Below are 21,584 nucleotides of genomic sequence, written 5' to 3' on the forward strand. Positions count from 1 at the left end.
ACACAGTTCTGGATAAGAGGGAAATACTTGGATCATATCTGCCAAATTCAACAGGAGGAAGGGGGTAAAGAGATAGTTTGCCTCTTTGCAGTGACCCACAGAAAAGCAAAGCCTCCCACTGTGTGTGCGTGAAGAACCATACAATACTGCTACTTCGTAGGAGGTGAGAATTACACCAAAGAGTAAGCTGAACTTCACAAGTCTGCAGAATTATGGGGCATCTGACAGTACTGAATTAATGGCAACTTATGTTTCGAGCAGGGGTTCTCAACCTTTTTTTGAATCAGGTCCCACCTTTGCATTTTTTGTTTGCCACCCACCCTAATAATAGTGAGAAGGATACTGCCACCTAGCGTTGCTAATGTGTTTGTATAGCAGAGATCAGGCAGATTGCCTAAATCAAAATGTAAGTCAAGTGGTACTATAAAAGCACACCTAATCTGTCACTCAGAGTCTCAATGCCACTCGCTCAAGTTTGGCCCGGCAACCTGTCCATCATGAATTAAAAGGTTCGTTGTGCTACACCCCCTCCCCCCCCCAGTTTGAAAACTGCTGCTTTGGAGAGCTAGCAGAAGGCTCAGCTGGGCAAAGTTAAGTGTAGATTATCTGAAAACCTGTTGATTATCAGTTATAACTTGTTTCCTACTTAAGTTGCCCCTTCCTTAGAGAAGCAGGAATCAAAGGAGCAGTGGAGGATAATGGGAGAAGTAATGGATGTAGTTTCTTCCATTAATAATTACTGAGTCATTAGCTATTAATTACAAAGGCATTGAGAAATGTCAGTACGTTAGACATTTTATTTTATTTATTTTTAAAGGTGCTTTTTAGGCTACTAGAACTGTTACCAGCAATTTATCGTTCAAGTCTCTGGTTATTTGCCCACAGATTTTTGGTTGGCTTTCTCTAAAGGAGGTAGTATTGTCTAGACTAGCAGAGCAGGGGACCACGCACAGACCAGAGTACTGTCTCAGTCAACAGCCCAGGGTCACATAGTGATTTATTCAATATCTCTGTGCCTCAGCTTCCCCATCTGTAGGCAGCAAGTAACACTTGCCTACATCCCAGGAGTCCTACAAGAGCCGGAGATCCTTGAATAGCAAGTACTATAGAGGTGACAAGTATTGCTTTACTTGCGCTGAGAACTGAAACATCTGCCTTCCCTCTCCAACATGTACAAGAATAGCCAGGAAGCTGCTGAGACACCGCAGATATTGCTTACCACACATTATAACCCTTCCCCATAAGACATGAATTCCAATAGGAGCATTTTCCCGGGATCCAGGTAAAAGGAACAACATTCAGGATAAAATGTGAAGAATTTTATAGCACTTAGCAGATTTCAGCTCCCAGGAGGTGCTTTTGTGTTGGCATAACTTGGACTTAACTTTTCCTATGAAGTTTGTAATTTTGCCACAATGACTTTGCTGTGAATTGGTGAATCCCTGCTTCATTAAGAGTTTTGTCCTTTGTTACACCCTAACGTCTCCTCCAGCAAAGTCAGAGCCTTTTCTTATTTTCATGGCAAACATAAATGTTGACGTTAAAGGAGATATAATAATCTCAGTATTGACTGAACAGGAATAAGTCAGAGAAGACTAAATAAAGAGAGAACTCTTTGGCTTTTGCAGATGTGTCTCTAGATTTCGCTCCACACCGAGATCAGAACAATATTACCTAGAACTGGGTTTAAACAAAGTTATTAGTGTGATTTTCAGACCTGTTTTCCTGACCAAACTGAACAAGGATTTTTTCCCGAGACTCATGCTAGATAAACTGATACAGATCAACCTTGCAAAATACTGACTCAGTTACCTGGGGCAAAGAACTTTGACATGTGAGTAAAATACCATCAGATTTTTCATTAGTCATCATTGTAAAAGCAATTTTGTGATTCTAAGGCAGTTACCATAATATGCTTTTCAGACAAACACTGGTCAAGAAAACCCAACTAGAACCGTGTTAGCAAAAAATGGAGTTTTAAAATGATGCTTCTAGGCTTTAGAATGCAGGGCTAACAGGTCATAAAAAAATATCAGAAATCTCAGAGAAATCATATGATTTGAAGTATAAAAGACTGCAGAGCTGCAAGACGGCCTGTCAGCTTAGAGGTCACTAATATCAAACACCATCGCAGCTGCAGCCAATAATCTCACATTACAGCTTGCCAGGAAGTGAAGTTTTTAGCACCTCTTTAAAAGGCAGTTCTGAAACCACTATGCAATACATTTAATCCCAAGCGTCAGCATGCGGATGAAGAAAAATGGAACTGCCTCTAAGAATGAACCTCTTCATCCCCCTGACAAAACACAGACGATGCATTTTTAAATGGAATGGTTTATTTTTCCTTTAAGTTAAATGATTGTATTCTTTATTCCTTTGTCAATGGAAGTTTCCAGGGCCGAAGGACAGGAGATATGAGGCAGCTATTTTCAGCTTACTGTAGTTGACCAAGTATAATATCTGATTAAAGAATGCAATAAGCGTACTTACCAAATATTTCCCCTCCGCTAGCATACTCTGTCACCAGATAAATCATCCTCTCCGTCTCCATAACCTGAACACACAAGGATACAAAGTGACAGCTAAAGAGACTGCCCAGTGTAAAAGGAAATGAAGCTAATTGGAATTTTCTTTTGTTACTTGTAACTTTGACACAAACCGCTTTCAGCAAATTAAAAAGAAGTGGATTGCAATGCTTTAGAGAGCAATGGCGGGGCGGGGAGGGGAAAAGAAGAATGATCATTAAAGGGGCTATTTTAAACACTACTTAAATCCTTCTGCATCCCACCCACAAAATATTCAGTTGCTAGTCTCCACTTGTTTCAAGAACCTCAGAGACTTCTCTGGGCTGCCAAGACTGAAAAGTTCACCTTCGGATTAATCATTCATCACTCTGAAACACTCAAATAACTAGGGACACTTTTTTCTAAAGGAGGGACTACCTGCCGAATTAGTAAGTGACTTTCAAATGACTGAAGATCTAACAATCATAAAAGCGATTGGCTCAAAAGCTTTGCTCTAGGGAACATTCACATTTAAGCGAGAAAACAATGCCAATCTTTATAAAAACCTTCCAGGGCTCTCAGTGGGCATGGAGCTCTCCAACAAATGAAGGCCAGTTACAGTATCAAAACTAGTTCTCCCGTTTTCAGCAAGCCAATTAAATGCCAAAATTAGTCCCTGGGAAAGGTTAGATAGTTCCACTACAAAGCTGACTTGCTCTAGTAGCCATAGAATAGATGACCAGGCCACAGTAAGTTTCTCTATGGACCCATCATGGTAACATCACCCTGGACGATGGGAGCTGCAGAGGTAGTTGCCCTGGTGATACCAGACTATGCCAGAACAAGCCGAGGGTGCGGAAAAGGATTTCAGTTTAATTAAAAGGCACAGCCCCAAAATAACATGTTTTAAACAGGCCAATTTCTTGACCTCTTACTATCGACACTAAGAGCATTAACACTAAGAGAAGATTTCAAATCTAAATATTCTTTTAGCTTTTCATGCTCGGGACTCAAAACACTCACCCACCTGAACGTGGAGTAGACAGAGCAGAGCGGCTGAAACTCCATGCTCCTTCCCACGAGGGACGGGGCAAGTCTGGGAGCAGATGGGTGTGGGGGCATCGATCCTTTCAGAGGAGGGACGTGTAGAAGAAGAGAACAAAGCAGCCTGGAGCCTCTGCTGCTATTTTAGGCCAGGGGAAGGGGAAGGAAAGCCAGAGAGAAAAGTGGCTGGAGCAGTTGCGTTTTTGCTCAGGATGGAGGATGAGAGTCAGGGAGTAAGGCAGCCCAGGTCCCACTACTGGTTTAACTGGAGGGAATGGATCTTCTAGCAGCAAGCTTCAAAGTGTGCCCACGAGTGTGTATGTGTGGGTGAGTCCACATGGGTAAGCTGGTGGATGTAGGTAAAAGAGTTTGAGGGGACACATTAAAAAATTAGAGAGTAATTCTCTGTTCGGATTTCCCTCTCCTTCCTTCCACTTCCCCAAAAATCCGAGAGAATTTTAGTATTAATGCATTTGCACAAAATAGAGGGGGAAATCTCTGGGGAAGTGGAAGGAAGGAGAGGGAAATAAGGATGTGAAAGGAAAGAGGGAGCACTGCACTCAAAGCATTGTGACAAGATCCAAGGGTGGGATTTTCAAAAGCATTTGACTGATTTAGGATACAAATCCCATCAACATGAAACCTGTACTCCTAAGTCAAAGTCGTACTTGTGAACCCCCTTCTCCCAGGACTGATAAGAAAGCATGCAGAGATGCCCAGCTGGAACACTTGGCCTAAGAAAGGTCAGGGACAGAAAGCTACCTTTCAAATGTTTATAAAATAGGAAGTTGGCTGACAATGCACAATTACATGCAATACATTGATCTTTTACTATTTTAAATTGCATAGTAGTGGCTTTGGCAACAGTAGCTTTTATGGGCACGGCAGCACAGTTTTTCCACCATGGCTTCAAGGACTAGTCCTTGGGCAAGCGGATCTCTGGGAAATTTTCCAAGCCTCAATTATGCTATTAATTTTACGCATTGCTTGAAACTTAGACAACAAAAATTAAGGAAGTCAGTTTCATTTTCCAGTTCTCAATGCTGAAACAGTTGGACTGCAAACCCTTCAGGTGAGCTTGGTTTAACATCCATGTTTCTGCAGGATTTTAAAAATCCTGAAAACACTTTGATTACATTTAACTTTTCCACAAAGTCTAAATAGTCAGCTACATTTGAGATGACAGTTCCTCTCATGCTGAGAGAGACACTAAGCACGTTGGCTCTTGGTAAGAGTTTGGGCTTGAAACATGCAACCTTTAGATTAAAAAAAGGATGTCCAATCTGGACAACTGCAGTTCTTTAACCAGCAGGTTTTGTTTCTTTTCCCAGAAAAGCTAATAAATGAGTGTAGCAGAGACAAGCCCTTAGATTCAGAATGTGCTATCCAGCTTTACTCAATTGTCATGTGATGTGGTTAACAGTTGCCACTTAACAGTTACTCCACATATGTGCAAACAAAACATCTGGGTGTTTTTTACATCTTCCTGTTTCCAGGCAAACCTGGTCTCTTACATTTTTTCAGGTACTGGAGACACCTTCTCCTCTTGCATTTATTGGTTTTGAGTGTTACAAACCTAAAGAAATGTGCCATTCAGATCTTTAATGAATGGCTGGGGAGGAAAGGCTTTAATGACAAAAGGGCTTTGATTTCAGGTTTAGCAGGTGTTTTATAACAACCATGCACTATTTCAAAAATCAGAATAAAACTTCTGTGGAAAGCACCCCCTAGAACAGCCAGCTGAAAAACACCACACAGAGGATGCTGTGTTCTAACCCTGGCGGAGCGGAGACATGGCTGCCATCTCTCGGCATATTCTCTCTGGGGCTTTATATTGTATAAAATAGGTTGACAAGAGCTTTTGGCTCAAAAAAGCGTTACAGGCACCAGCTCTTCCAGAGAGGATATTGCCTGTGCATTGTCACCCTGTACAACTCTTCAAATGGCTGTCACAGGCATCTCACACATGGCTCTTTGGCCAAGGTATCAAGTCATTAACCTTTTCCACCCAAGATTCTCAGTTTTAGTTCCTCTGAGTCTAAACAGCCACTGACTGCAGTGAGACAATAACTAGACGCAGCTTTGCCTCAAGCAGACAGCAGCTGTTTCTAGGGGAGGGCAGTCTCTACCAGTGCTCATGGTGTCCTCTCTTCTTGGCAAACATACAGAGCCCCCCATTAAATCACAGGGAAATCACAGGGAAAATAAGCCCCTAAATATTGCAACCGATACACCAAATGTTCAAACTGTGTTGCCAGCCAGCAGAGACACCACAGCAGACTTTTGGTTCTAATGCATCTCTGGCAAGCCAGTCCCTTCTCAGGCTAATCTTAAGGCATGCCGAGCCTGAGAAGACAACGGCATTTTCCCTACTTCATGATCCAGCCCTCAGGAATGGCAGACAGACAAATGTGACAGTACACTCCATTGGCTCACACAGAAGCTGTCTCTGCTTTCCAATTTAATCCATTGTTTTTAAAGCAGGAAATAAAGGGATCCTACTTGTTAATTCTATTTCTGCATCTTCAGCTCAGCAGATTGTAGCTGAAAGGCAGTTCCGCTTCAGCCTGTCACCCAACAGGCAATATTGGCAGGATACAGGAAAGGGAGTCCTTTTCCAGATGGCCCGGTCAAGGAGGTCCAGGACCAGGACCTTTTACAAGACATTTAAAGTTTCACCAAGGGTTTAGTCCCCATTTAGTTCTCCATTCACTTCACTCAGGTGCCACATCACTTCTGGATCCCCTCTGTTGTCCTACTTGACCCTTTAGTGAGAGTGGCACCTCCAGAGCAGTATGTACAAACCCACACCTCTGCACAGAGCCGAGGGGCTCATCCCACACTGCATGCAGCGCGGACCTTTCCCTGGTGCTTTTTGCCAAGTAAGGAAAGCCAGAAAAGCTGGAGAAAAAACTGCAACAAAATACTGGAGTGATGCTACCACCGTTACTGTCAATGATCACCTTCCACTGAGGACAACACAGTTAATCTAAACTGGGAAACTGAAAGGCGCACAATAGCCATAAACAAACGGAAAGAGGCTGCCCTCAAAGGGCATTTGATCTTCCAGGAAAACAGAGGACTAGCGACTGAAACACTTTTTTTGGGGGGGGGGGGGGATGGAGGGAGGAGGAAGAGTTGTTTTTTTTAAATCAAGGTATTTTGTAACCCTGAAAATAGATTTTTTCCCCCCATATTTTATTCTATTGAAAGTACAGAAACAGCCCTACATGTGATGCTACTGCACAGGGTAAGCCTGTGGCATAGCCCGCACCAGGAGGGAAAAGCCCATTACACAATGCTCATACCTGATATAATCGGATGATATGCGGGTGGCAGAGCATCTTCATAATCTGAACTTCTCTAAAAATCTTCTTGAGGTTCTCTTCATCCAACTGTGTCTTGTCAATGATCTTTATAGCAACCTGGCAAAGAAAGAAAGAAAGAAAGAAATGGGTCACTCACTCAGTGACTATTCAGAATTAAGTATTTGTATCACCATAGCGTCTAGGAGTTTCATCAAGGACCAGGGCCCCTTGGTTCTAGGCGCACACACAGAACAAACACATGGTCCCTGTCCCAAAGAGCTGACCATTGAAGAATTGTCTAGCTGATTCAGGAAAATTCTCCCATTTTAGTATAGACTACGCTCCAGCAACATGCAGTAGATGTATTTAATTTTCTGATCGTTAATGAGAAAAAAGAACGTATGCCACTGAAGTGTGCAATGCTGATCTTGGGGTTTCATGTTTTCCCCTCTTCCTATAGTATCTGAATGGTCACCCTAGCACCAGTGACTAGTTAGAAAAGAAGCTTCCTGGAATCCTGGATTGAGTCCCCAGAAATTCCCAGCTGCCATTTGTTCAGTTTACAAGTCAAAAGATGACTTGCAGCTTGTCGCCACTGCATCTTAATTAATATACAAGCAGCAAGGCTGTCAGGTTAAGTGCTGATGAAAGATGCCCAACTCAGCCTGAACACTGAAATCCTGTTTGTCAACAGAACAGGAACCGCACAGGCAGTGACACTGCAAGACACACACTTCATCCACCAACAACTTTCAGTCACCGCAGATCTGGACTGGACTTGAACCAGGGGTGCGCATCATTACCAAATCCCTAAGCCATAACGGGGGGGAGGGAGGGGAGGAAGAAGAGAGAGAGAAGAAAATTTAAGGCACCTATGAAAATTGGTTTAATCTTAACTGGGACCACAAACACCTACAGTGTCTTAATCACACAGTTATGACCGGGTATCACTACAAGACAAAGTTAAGTTTGTTGGGGTACCTTAATTGTGCATTTCCATATCTTAGCATGTTTGATTTCTTTGATGTTGACCCTTAACAGTGAATTTCCTATGTTTATAATGTTTGGTGTTGGGATAATTACATCATCCCTGCAATATGTTTTACCCTAAATTACGGAGATTTACTCTCATCCTTAACTCTACTTTCACATAAAATTTTGCCTGGGAATGATAATTCAGATAGGAAGGCTCAAACTACAATCTTTACACTCCCAAGAAGTAGGATTATTTTAATTCATTTTATGAATGACACCTCAGTATAGAAATTGGAGAGGTTTCAAAGGGATAGGAAGTCAGTGAGAAAACTGAGGAATCAGCAAACTTTGTCAGCTTTGATCAAAGCAAGGTTGAGAACAGATGACTGGCAGGGTCAAGCCAGCAAAACCTTTCCACCTACAGTAAAACACAGCCAAGAAGTTCAACGTGCCAGAGAAAAATCACTGGTACCTTCCAATGCCTATCATCAGAAACCATGGGAATGGGATGTAAAGTGAGGGTGGGGGAGAGAAGGCTTATTTAATTTAAAAAAGCCTCAGCAGACAATAACAAAAAAGCCTTCCTTAATCTCAGTGTTTTCCCAAAAAGATTATTAATTCATGATCAACTGAAGCATCCGTCAGAAACCCACACAGAAGGGAACTGACTGCAGTGAAATTTACTTTGTGCTCTATTTTTGCATAACAAAATGTTACCCTCTACGTGTGGACTGGTGATCAGCAGCACCGACAGGATGGTTTGTTAAAATCCCACTGTAGGCAGGTGGCCAGTTAGTTATGTGTTTGGACATTTAATTGTTCAGGTAAGATACTTTTTCATGAAGCACAACCTACAGTTTTTGATGTTTCTTATTTAGCAAACCTTACTACCTCCACCCAGCCGATCTTTAAAAATTCCACATCAAAGAATTCCTTTGCTTCCACCCCAGACAGCCTCCTTCCCTCTGCTTTCCCATCACTTCTTTGCAGTGGCATTAAACTGCTCCTCTGCAGCAAGCCTCACCACCTATATGTGCCTGTATTTAAGGTATCAGTGCATCACATTCCAGAAGATGGAACTCCACATCTATCACCACCTGCATAATCCAAAGTATATAGGTTGGAGATGGACACGTAAGCTGCCCTCTACCCTAGCCTCATTCAAACTAGTCTGAATCCCCATCTTGTTACATAAGCCGGAGTTTCATTCTCTGCATCTGTTTTCCTTCTCAGAAGCTATCTAAGCTCACATGCCAGCTCCAGACCTAAAAAAAGCAACAAAGAGTCCTGTGGCACCTTATAGACTAACAGACGTATTGGAGACGTATCCAGACCTAGACACTGTGTTATGTTTGATCATGCTGCCCAACTGCATAGAAACTGGGTCCTCATTGTTATCAAACTGGCATCAAAGGCAATGTGAATGATCCATCAGCTTCTAAAAGATGGAGATGATTTCTGCTTAGATGGAGAACATTTAGTTTGTGATGAAAATCAGTTTAATCTCATGCCTGACTTTTTAATAGGTGCTCATTAAAAAGTTAGAAGCTATTTTTAAACAATGAAAAAAAGTGATTAGGTGAAAAACAAAGTCAATTTTTTGAATGCCAGGATAAAGTGTCTTCTAAAAAGTCTCATGCTTGTCTATGCATACAGAAGAAGTGTTCCTTCTCTTCAACTCCTTTCTATTTATCTGATCCAGTAGTAACATGTAGGCAGAGCACACAAGACTCAAGGTTCAGATCAGAGACAAGAGTCAGGTCTACTGTCTGAAGCCAAAGAACATACCCATCACGAAACATTTCCCCTCTAGTGCTCATGGGATTTGCCTGTGGAAACCCTACAAGGGTATAGTGCTGGCTACACAAATATGCCAGGAAACTGAAATAGGCAGGCACTTCCTGGAAAGTAACACTGCATTTTCCCAATTTTGAACTACGCTTTTAAAATATTGAGCTACACTGGAAAAATTAAAAAGCTCTGTTAAAGTGTGCCAGTAAAGGGACTGGGCTTTGATCGGATGACAGCAACGTGTGTCCATCATACGTGGAAACAGATTGTTTAATTGAAAGCACCTGGATAAAGGACAGACGTCTGTTCTACAAACTGTTTGAGCAGCTGCACGCTGCTATAGTCTGAAGGGAGAAAAGCTAGCTCTCACCGCATCGCTATCCACAAACCATGCCAGAGTAAAAGGATAAGCAAAATGGAGTCTGCTCTCAAAGATAGAAAGGAATACCACCGACACATGCTGCGGGCATCTGTAGCAATGCTGCAAAGTCAAAACCCTCCGCAGCACACATCCACACACAAAATATGCATGGTCCACTCTAACCAAAACCCCACCCTACTAAAAAATAACCAGGACACTTGGCAATGCAAGAGTGACCGCTACAGTGTGCCAACAGGTGATGAACAAAAATGAGTCCATGATTTGGGGATCCACCAGCAAATTTTCTGTTTAGAGTTGGCATTTCACACTAGAAAAGAACCACAATACAACATTCTGTGGTGGTATTTCTTTGATTTTCTATAATGTTATTTACAAAGACAGCCAATTGCAAGGAAGGGTAGATACCATAAGCCACCAAGTCAGAGTGGCATGGACACACACATAGCAACACCCTTGTAATGATGTTCCCGAAATTTGATTAAAAACCAGACCACAGCCATACAGCAGACCAAATGCCACATTTTTTGCAATACTGAAAATTCTCTGCAGATTCCTCATTTTGGCCAGAAACTCATTCCTGGGATGATAGGGCTTCAGAAAGCCCAATGGATTCCCCCTGTCCCTTTGCTGGGAGGCTGTCAGAACAGGGAGTAGCAAGATACCAAGAGGCCCCACTTTGGATTTCATTTCAATATTTTATAAAAAATGTTAAAACCACACAGAAGTGCTTGTTCGAGGAGATGTGATTTACCTAACTACATTAAAAACAATCAAACACTGAACTGGAGAAACTGGAAGTCCCAACTATAGAACAGCTTGTCTGTAGAAGACTACAACATTCGCTTAGAGGGCAAGCATTTCACATACTGGGACATGCCATGTCAACGGAGAAAGAAACCGCACTGGCACGAGATCTGAAACACACATTCACTATTTGGAAGTAATCTGGGAAGCCAGAGAACAAGATCCCCATCACATTATGAGTTGCATATTCCTACCAAATGCTGCTCTCAGTTGTGGAGAAAGGGGGAGAGAGGAACGGGTTGCAGGCTCTTTCAAAATCTGCATTCCAACAGTAAGATTGTCCTGAGTCCCATGAGCACAGCTACACGAGATAGAACAACTTTATTTGTGGTTAGAGAAAGCTCACCCAGGTCCCTTCCCAAAACAGCTACAGCCCTACAAGAGATAGACCTTTTAAGTCTTAGCATTACACAACAGTTCTATAGCTGCATCCACAATACTAGTTAGCAACCAGTGGTATTACCCCCCTAATAGCTCTGTTTTAAATGCAAAAAGGTCCTGGGGGCAGTGGCTGCTTTTGAAAGGGGGAAAACAGAAGTAAAATGTAAAAAACACAGAGAATATGTTTCATAGTTACTTAGGATCCTTGAATCAGGATAAATAACTGCTAGCTGAATAGTTATGGGATTAGTGCGCATGAAATTTCACATCCATGTAGCACTACAGACTACATGAGTTAAGGGCTTTACTCTGGCATTCGCACCTTGAATGCAGCAGACTCATATTTCATGTGGAACTGAATGTTACCATAGCAAACTGTAAACAGGCATGTAAACATAAGGCTTAAAACACTAAAGAACATGCCTAACAGAGGACATTTGCTACCTTGGAATTGAACACTTGCTCTATCATGGGAAAAGCACTTTTCAAAAGAGAAAGAACAGCCAGATGAAGAGGAGAATCCGAAATACCCCAGAGAACAGGGGTCGGACTGTAAGCTCCACTAGGCAGGAACATGTCTGTGTGTCCTGTACAGCAGCAAGCACATTGTCACTGCTCCGCTAATGAGCTATAATGAATAGTAAACAATCATAAGGCCACACTGGGTCAGACCAAAGGTCCATCAAGCCCAGTATCCTGTCTTTCGACAGTGGCCAATGCCAGGTGCCCCAAAGGGAATGAACAGAACAGGTTAACATCAAGTGATCCATCCCCTGTCACCCAATCCCAGCTTCTGGCAAACAGAGGCTAGGGACACCATCCCTGCCCATCCTGGCTAATAGCCATTGATGGACCTATCTTCCATGAATCTATCTAGCTCCCTTTTGAACCCTGTTATAGTACTGGCCTTCACAACATCCTCTGGCAAGGAGTTCCAGAGGTTGACAGTGCGTTGCGTGAAAAAAATACTTTGTGTTTGTTTTAAACCTGCTACCTATTAATTTCATTGGGTGGCCCCTTGTTCTTGTATTATGAGAAGGAGTAAATAACACTTCCATATTTACTTTCTCTATACCACTCATGATTTTATAGACCTCTATCATATCCCCCCTTAGTCGCCTCTTTTCCAAGCTGAAAAGTCCCAGTCTTATTAATCTGAACAAACCTGTCCAGTTCACCAAAAGGTTCATACATCTCGAACAAGGTTTGCTTTTGTTATGAAGTTCTGTAAAGCTCCCCTCCTGACTCAAAGCACAGCCTGGAGATCTGAACTGCAGCTTGGCACTCAGGACATAGTTCTATTAAGGGTCGCTCCTGACAATCTGATAGACTCCGAAGTTTTGAAGTTACGGATTTCAAAGAATAAAAGAGTAAGTGCTTTATCTATAAGCATCACAGCACTGGATTGTTGGGAAGCCCAGGTGGGGTGGGGGGTGGCTCTTGACTAGGTACCAGGGTCTTTACTGTACACAACCGCACTATTTTAAAATCTGAAGTAATGCCCTAGAGTCACTGAGGGTGTCTACTACAGTAAAAATGGCAGACAACCCAGGGCAAGCTGTTGGCAGATTCTGAGGTCTCAGGCTCACATGGGAATGGCAAGTCTGTCACATGCACACGAAAAATTCCAGCTCTGGTTTCAAAAGTCACTCTGGCTTGAAATGACAATATCCAGCAAACCAATCTGGTCACTGGGATTAGAAGCGGCTGCCTGAAACGGAGTTAGAGCTGAGGGACAGGGTGAAATGGCAAAAAATTAGGCCCCTTTCTCCACTTCCTAAAATTGCAGGGCACTAACAAGCTGTGATTAATGAGGTGACAAATTGCTGCTGTCATGTTCTAGGCTTGCAGCATTCTTCAGAAGAGTAACCTCCGTTGTGCAGCAAATATGTGAGCAGTGCAGATTTTCATTAGTTACACTTTTGATAAGCCTACAATATGTGGTTAAGAGGACAGCGCTGAATGGCAGACTGGAAAGCTAAAGGAGTCACATGGGACTCAAAGATCTCACAATCACATTCTTTTCGCTGAGAGGATTTTCCCAGTAAGAACAAGCTTTTGTAAAGCTTAAAAAAAGGGGGAGGGGGAGAGGGACTTTCTTCAGATGGTGGCAGCGAAGATGGCCCTGAGAGCTATGAGAAGTTTAAAAGGACAGCACTGTACATGGGAATAGGTAGAGTATTCCTAAGCAGCTTTATGTTTTTTAAAGTCACATTTCTGAAGCTATAGATCTGCTTTAGGGAAATCGGACAAAGCCATATAGCACAGCTGTGTTAAGCTGGGGGACATTTCATGGCCCAATGCAGGACAGATACAGATAGTATATTTTGGTCAGTGTCTCAAACCAGAATAACTGAATTATTACGCTCTCCTCTCTGACATCTGACTGATTACATTAGGATTTGGTCGGCTATGTTACACGACAGTACGTGTGAGATATGAACTCATTATCCAGCTGCACTGCTGTGGACTTAATACACTATCTTTAATAAAAATATATCAACCACAAAAAATAATTGCGGTCACAAAGGGGACATAGAAAAATACCAGCTAGAAGAGCTATGCAGTGCTCTTGTAGCCGCGTGGTTCCAGGATACTAGCAAGAGAAGGGGGTGAGGTAATCTCTCTTGTCACACTTTCAAGCCAGAAGACCTATCCTTTAAATAAATGTTTGTACTCAAAGTTTAATCCAATGGAAATGCCCTTGAACAGACCAACACAGTCACTTAAACAAGAGACTTGGCACTTTCTAAATAAAGGTTCTGCACAGACAAACGCTTTGGGTACCAGAGGTACATAATATAAGAAGATCATTGTCTTTTGGGAAAAGTCTGGGGGAAGTTACCTGTGCTACAGACCCAGAAAACACAGAGCTTCCCTAGGAGCTTGCAAGAGGCAATGAGGGTTAAGTTGGTACAGGTCAATTTCCACGTTATCTCTCAGCATGGAAGCAAGAAGGGCAGAGGGGAAGTTGGGGGCTTAAACAACGAGGAGTCCAGTGGCATCTTAAAGACGAACAGATTTATTTGGGCATAAGCTTTTGTGGGTTATAAACCCACTTCTTCAGATGCATGGAGTGAAAATTACAGATGCAGGCATTATATATGACACATGAAGAGAAGGGAGTTACCTCACAAGTCATCTGTCAGTATATAATGCCTGCATCTGTAATTTTCACTCCATGCATCTGAAGAAGTGGGTTTTTAACCCATGAAAGCTTATGCCCAAATAAATCTGTTCGTCTTTAAGATGCCACCGGACTCCTTGTTGTTTTTGTGGATACAGACTAACACGGATACCCCCTGATACTTGGGGGCTTAAGAGCATTTTCAAAGAGACAAATAAAGTTGTTTTCTCCATGCTGGCATTTCCCGGCAGCCTAGTCTCCTTCCTCATTATAGATGATTCAGGTTTTCACCACAGTAAAACTGGCTCTGACCACATCAGCCAAGCTGACTTCCTCCAAGGCCTAGTCACAGAGAAACAACTGAAACCAATGCTACCCTCCCTCAGAATGACAAGTCTCATCAAAAACTACTCCCCCCTCCCAGAAAGGGGTGGGGAAGATTCTTTTCACAATGGTTGGCCAGTGAGCCCGAGCACTGACAAAAAGCACCACACCATCTCGCATGGCGCCTTGAGCACACCAGAAGGTGGAAGGTAGCAACGTAGGAGGGAATTAGCTCTCCTTAGTTCAGCCACTGAAAACTCACACAGGGAGGAAGTGCTTCTCACCTCACGGAACCAGAATTGTGTCTCTATTCTCAGACATTGACATGGATACTGATCCCTGCCACAAGGCAAGTTAGAAGAGGCTTGTGAGTTAATCTGAAACCTTGGCCTGAAATACAATAATGTATTGTTCCTATACCATGAGATGGTTCACATGGTAGGGACTCTCTCTACTGATCATATGAGGTGCAGCCTTCTGTTAACCTCTGGCTATGTCTACACTGAGTGGCACAGCTACGGCACTGTAGCTATGTCGCTGTAGCTCTGTAGTGTAGACACTTCCTACAGCAACACAAGGGGTTTTTCTATCGCTTAAGGACCTCCAGCTCCTTAAAGCCATTGTAGCTAGGTTGAGAGCATTCTGCCATCAACCTAGCTGCATCTATACCGGAGGTTAGGAACTTAAATTTTATTTCCCTAACGAGTGCCTGTTCATTTCATGAGCTGCATAATGAAATGTTCAAGTGGGTGATTAACTGACTTCTCCATGATGTCTAATGGCAATTCCTCCTTACAGATTTTTGGATCGTTAGCTCCCTTAGAAGGGTTGCAAGAAAAATGTCCATCAATTGCACTGTTTTACATAAGAAACCATTTCAATCCTCATTAACCTACTTTCTCCAGCTGTCCCAATATTGTTCTAATACCCTGGCGTGGCACTGAACTACATTCGTACTCTGCCTGGAGAAGGGGTAGTGGGCAAGATTTCCAAAAAGTGCTTAAGTGACCTAGCAGCCTAACAGGACTTAGGCTAAGTCACTTAAGCACTTTTTGGAAATCTTATCTGGCTGTCCTGACAATACTCACAGGTTCAGCCTTCCTACAGATTACATAATAAGGCGGGGGGGGGGGGGTTGTGATTCAGCCAGAGAGAGAAACGAGAGAGATTTTAAAAGTTCACAACAATAAAATAACACTCACTGATCAAATCAAGATCTTTGCTCTGCCTCGTTGCCTTTCACCTTCCCACAACTACTTCAACACCATAGATTTTACTCTCAGCTTTTAGTGAGCTATATTGCAAGAGCATATTAATGCTTCCATGGGATGCCTCCGGTGATTTGTAGTGGGACATGGAGGCATTACTTATGTGTATGATATTTGCACAAAGAGGTCTTAATCAGGATCAGGGCCTCATCATACAAACATGTAGTAAAGAGAAACTCCCTGTCCTAAAGCATATTCTATCTTGGTTCATTAACAGATGCTACAGCTGGGAAAGGTGAAGATGGAAGATAGGATAATTCAAGCATATTTTCATATAGACTAGCTGTGTGCAAAACATAACCCACTGCCTACCGAGCCACCCATCGCTGACAAAAATGTAGTTTAAGTTCTGTAGTGACCTTCATTAGTTACTATTTCACAGCAGTTTGGAGGCTTCTGAAAGGAGTTGGCACTATCAGCCTAGTTCTCAATAAACAAGTATTCACATCTCTCTCAAACACCCCCCCACACACACCTCAATCAATGTTCCTGTGGGCAGTCTCAGGAAACAAGGTACAGGTTGGATCAATACGAATGATAAACTACATCTCTATTCTCAGAGGACCACCTTCCAGGGCAAAGTTGAGGTGCACGGGCTAAGCAATGTGAGGAAGCTTATGCTGCTGCTGATGATGCTGTAAAGTACCGACTCTGTGGAGACAGCACATCAGTTTCCATTGCTGATAACCCAGCTTCTTCACCTGCATTGAATTCCTATTTTAGCTTCAAAGACAAAAGTAGCCCCACACTGATAATGAGCATCAGAAGAAGTGTGGGCAACTCAGGTTTCACACTGCAAAAGAAAGGAACATTCATGGTGAAGGAGCCAGAAGTAATAAGATTTCCACAATATTCCTTTACCTATCTGAAAAGAGAACTCCTCAGGAGCCCTATACAGCGTGCTGAAAGCTGGCGAGCACCCACCCTCAGACCTTCTGTTACCGTGTAAAGTATGCGGGGAGTACATTAAATGAAGTGTAAATCAGACTACAATTAGAAGTGGAACAAAACCATAATCCAATTTCTTAAAAAGTGAAACACTAAAACAAAATACATCTGAACAATTAACAATTCCATTATCAAAAGCTAATGAAGCTTACAGATTATAAAAAACCATGCCAGCTCACAGCATACGCGCTGCTACCAATTAATAAAGAGTTCCTTCAATTTCTAAAACATTTAAGTGTTTTCTCACTCCCTTGGATCAGACTAAAATTTAACCTAGTAATTTGAGAAACAAATTATTATATAGGAGAAAGGTTATTTAAGCTCTAGACAGCAATTTAGGTGAAGAAGATACCTCTTCAAACTGAGAATTGCACTTTGGGGTCTTGCTCTCAACAGCCAAAAACAGGGGGTTTCAGGGTGGTTTTCACTTGAGTGGTGCTCTCTATTTTTTGGATTCTAGCGCCATATCAAGAGTGTGTGAATTTGCCAGGCAAAAAGCATTGGAAATTTCAACTGCAAAATACTATAAAGGAAAAATAGACTGCGAGGCTACCAAGGGAGAGGCACTGAAATGCTACATGGAGAAGCCCAGAAAAAATGTTCCCTTATCACGGATATTGACAATCACTCACTGCGCTGAACATGAAATCATAACGGAGAAAAACTACATTTAGGACAAAAACAGCCACTCAACATTTTCAGTGCAAGTCTCATGGCAGGACAAGCAACCATGGAATGTTAACAAAGATATTAACTCTTGGGGCCACCAACCTAATGCAGCAGCAGGATTGTATTCAGAAGAGCTTCAGCTCTCGCAGTCCTCTCAGTTTGTATGACCTAATGCAATCCAGTATGAGGAACCCTTTTACTATGGTTAAAACCAACCTCCTGGGGCCTCCCAAAGCCTTTGGGTCTTATAACTGCCTGCCTTGCATCCAAGGAATCTGTCTCTGCAGTGTTATCGCTATGGCACAGTGAAGGCAAAATACTCTTCCAACTTATAAAGCTCAGAATCAGCCTTGGGTTTAAAAACCAAAGACTGATCCAGCAGGACTCATTTTTAAGAGCACAGGTGACAGTCTTGGACTGCTCAATACTAAGTGCTCTGCCATTGTGCTCCCAAATAGGACAGTGCTGAGATAGTTCTCATAGCTGCTCAGACGGCTCCCAAAATATAAAGACTTAGCTACAGGCAGGAAGGCTTTAAAGCAGCCACACTCAGAATAAAACAACTCTGAAAGGCTTGGCACTTAAAAAAAAAAAATAAAAAAAAAAAGCACAGAATTTCCATTCCGCATGTTTTAAGGCCTGAACACTACTCTGGTCAGACTTCATTATGGTACAAGAACAGGTACTAAGTGATCCAAGGACTGGAAATGTGGCAGCAGTGGCACAAGTAGAAATACAAAACCCGCTTTCTTTAAGCAAACAGAGAGGCAGTAGCAGGGAGCAGAGGAGACAGCCTGATGAACCTGCATATAGAAGAAGCGAAAGCTGCAAAATCAGGTGGGACCGCAGCCAGAAGGAACATGGAAAGGGGAGCACAGCACGCCAGGATAAGTACTATGGAAGAGCAGTACCTGAATATAGGCAGAGGAAAGCAGGGGACACTCAATAGATAACGCAGGAAAGAAACAGCTCCTCCTAGTGAAAGCTTAGACTGATTTTGAAATCGACAAAGTCACTATCTACATAGCGCTAAAGGAACAGACAACAGTGAAATAAAAAGTGATGGCGCCATTTCAAGTATTCCTGACAGACTTCAGAAGACCATAATTGCGCCAGTCACTATGCAGTCAAGCATTGAAAAGTCTCTTCTTGGTATCTGTCATCCTGCCAGGAGATGGGCTCAGGGTCTGCAAATTAACTGCTAAAACACCTGATCCCATTGACTTTAATGGGACAAGGATGTGGCCTTATGTGCATATTAGTGGCTGTGTAATGAAGATGAAATGGAAATACTGAGCAGAAAGTTAAACTGCATCCCAAACATTTTCCTTTTTAAAGAGCAGTCCTTGAGACTGCCGGCTTTGGCTAACTCCAGCTTTCTCCTTTCCAAGCTTCCAAAAACCACCGTCATCATTACCAAGTCAACAGCCAGAAACATTTAAATTGCTCTTTTTTGACCCATAATTTCCCAAAGTAGGTCAGGGCTGAATGTCATTATTGGGTTTTTCATTCTTTCAAACCTATTGCAGTGCAATAAGCCGACAGGGATGTAGTAACGGAGGCAAAATGCTGCAATACATTTCAGAAGCACCTACAACTTCTACTTTTGAACTGTTGTGTTACTAAGAATGTTTGTGCTCCTACAGTGTTCAAAGGACATCTCAGAAGGCAAACAGACCAAAGATCTTACTGAGTGATTGTTTAATCATCAAAAACATAGCTGCCTGGAGAACAGAACCAATTCACTATTCCACACATAAGCGCAGTCTGCTAATGCAGCTATGCTCTAATGTCAGCTCTCACTTTATACGCATGCATTAAAGACCTGTGGGATCTCTCCACTGGAAGACACGGTTTACAACAAATTAAAACCCTCTTCCATTGTCATTCAGATACAAAACATCGAACAATATAGAGGAACAACAACAAAAGGGGTCGGGGAGGGCATTTGCTTTAAAAGCTAGTCCATATCAGATATAGGGTAGGAGAAAGGCAGGCCAGAATATGAGAGTAATGAAAATAACCCACTATAACTGCAAAGAGATGAGTTCATGAACCAGCTAATAGCAAATGCTGAGTTAGTGCTAAAACCTCTTCCAGTAAAGGAAAGCAAAGAAATGGGAAGTCAGAGGATTACATGCAACCCTATATCAGCAACTAACAGTTCAGGGCTGGGGACCTGAAAGGACATGCTGTGCTTTTTCCAACATTTATTGGAAAAGTTCCTGGGGAGAATTTTAAAATAGCAAATGTTAATTCACTACCAGTTAAAGAAATCACTCATTTTCATTACTAGACTCTTGCTTTCTAGTGACAATTACAGTGATGTTCATCAAAACATGTGTACTTGCTATTTAGAAATGTGATGCCTACTTGGATGGCTGCACAGATGCATATTTGTGCTAAGTATAGAAATCTCATATTATGGTCATAATTATCCCACGTAAATGTGCATAATGGGCACAATACTACTCCCAAACAGAAGTGCTATTGGTGTAACTTCACCCATAGCAGGGTGTGATACTACACCCCATATTCTACATAGTGATATTATGTTATGTTTATAGCATAATTATAATGCATTTTCTAGAAGACGGGACATGTGAGATGTCATTGGAAAAGTTACGGTTTGCTGAATACGATTATCCTATTTGCATGCATGTATCATTTTTGTATCTGAAGTTATGAATATTGACTATATCTGTATTTCAAATGTAGTTACAGTCTAGATAGCTGATTGGGAAGGACCTATTCAGGGCAATGAGCCATTGGGGAAAACAACAGGCCTCAGGAGAAGCTTCCCCCTCCCCCCCCAACCTCGTGAGCCTTCCTGAGAATGCTCCAGATAGCCTGTAAGTAATGCCTGCTATGACTCTACAAGGGCATGTGACCAGGCCACATGACTCTGGACTCCATATTGGGGTGTCTGTATTTTTCCACACACTGGTCTGGGAACTGGTTTTGGAACAAAGGGTTCCCATCATATGCTAAAGCTATATAAGGCAGGGAGTGACCTCATCTCTTGTTCTTCACTCCCCACACAAGAAAACTCCTGGAAACACCTAAGGAACAGAAGACTGAACCGGGGGAAGTGCTGGACCCAGGCTAAAGGGATTTCTAGCCTGTGTATTTAAAACCTGAGGATTCCAAGCTGCAAAACAAGTGCAGCTTGGGCCCTGAGAATCTGCTTGTACCATCACTCAGGGTAAGAAACTACTAATTCATATCCAATCTATCTAGTATGTTAAGCTTAGTTTGAGTTTTTTGTCTATTTGCTGGGTAATCTGCTTTGATCTGTTTCTTATCCCTTATAATCACTTAACATCTATCTTTTGTAGTTAATAAAACTTGTTTTATGTTTTAATTTAAACCCAGTGTGCCTTTAAATGAAGTTTCTGGAGGGAGGAAATCTCAGCTTGGTTTAACACAGGCTTGTTGCATTTCCTCTCCACATTGAGGGGGAGGCGAACTGGCTAATCAATTCATAACTGGTTTGGGTTTGGACCAGGGCAGGACAGTACACCTCTAGGGTCCTAGGCCTGGAAGCTGGTGGTTATTTTGGCTGTAGCCTCTCTATTGTTAGTTTATGAGGTGCCTGGTCAGATAGCCTGCATGTAATTGCTGCTGGGTGCGTTCCTACCTGTGTGAATGCTGGTGGAAGTGTAGGACCAGGAGCAGATCTGCAGCGTGTCACAGCAGCACAGTGTGAGAGGGAGCCCAGGCTGGTGGGTCAGAGGGCTCAGTGGTACCCCACTTCCAGGTGGCACCCTGGGGGGAACCTGTCACAAGGTACACACACACACAAACACACACACACACACACACACACCCCGCCACAGTCCCTACCCAAAGAGTTTACAATCTCAAAGGGCAAAGAAAGTGGTACAATGTTACCAGTTGCACATTTAGTTACCATTATTCTATTTCAATTATTGTAATATCTGCTACTATGATTGACAGGATTATTCTCATTTCAGTTGAGCTGGGATACACAGAGCACTGGAGGCCTCACAGGACTTGACTAGATACCCAAGAGGGAAACTGAAATTCTGAGCAATA

The 21,584-nt window shown here is 42.5% G+C and overlaps 1 protein-coding gene across 6 annotated transcripts in view; it reads right to left on the bottom strand.

Annotated features, from left to right (window-relative positions):
- SIK3 (SIK family kinase 3) overlaps positions 1–21,584 on the bottom strand; it is a gene marked incomplete at its 5' end in the record, with an annotated part of 146,374 nt that overhangs the window by 61,630 nt on the left and 63,160 nt on the right. For all 6 annotated transcript variants that reach the window (XM_034754709.1, XM_034754707.1, XM_034754705.1 and 3 more), the window contains 2 exon segments: positions 2,491–2,554; positions 6,857–6,973. In XM_034754709.1, the coding sequence (XP_034610600.1) occupies positions 2,491–2,554; positions 6,857–6,973 (181 nt within the window).

Source organism: Trachemys scripta, chromosome 21 (assembly GCF_013100865.1).
Source record: "Trachemys scripta elegans isolate TJP31775 chromosome 21, CAS_Tse_1.0, whole genome shotgun sequence".
In the NCBI taxonomy this organism is placed as follows: Eukaryota; Metazoa; Chordata; order Testudines; family Emydidae; genus Trachemys; species Trachemys scripta.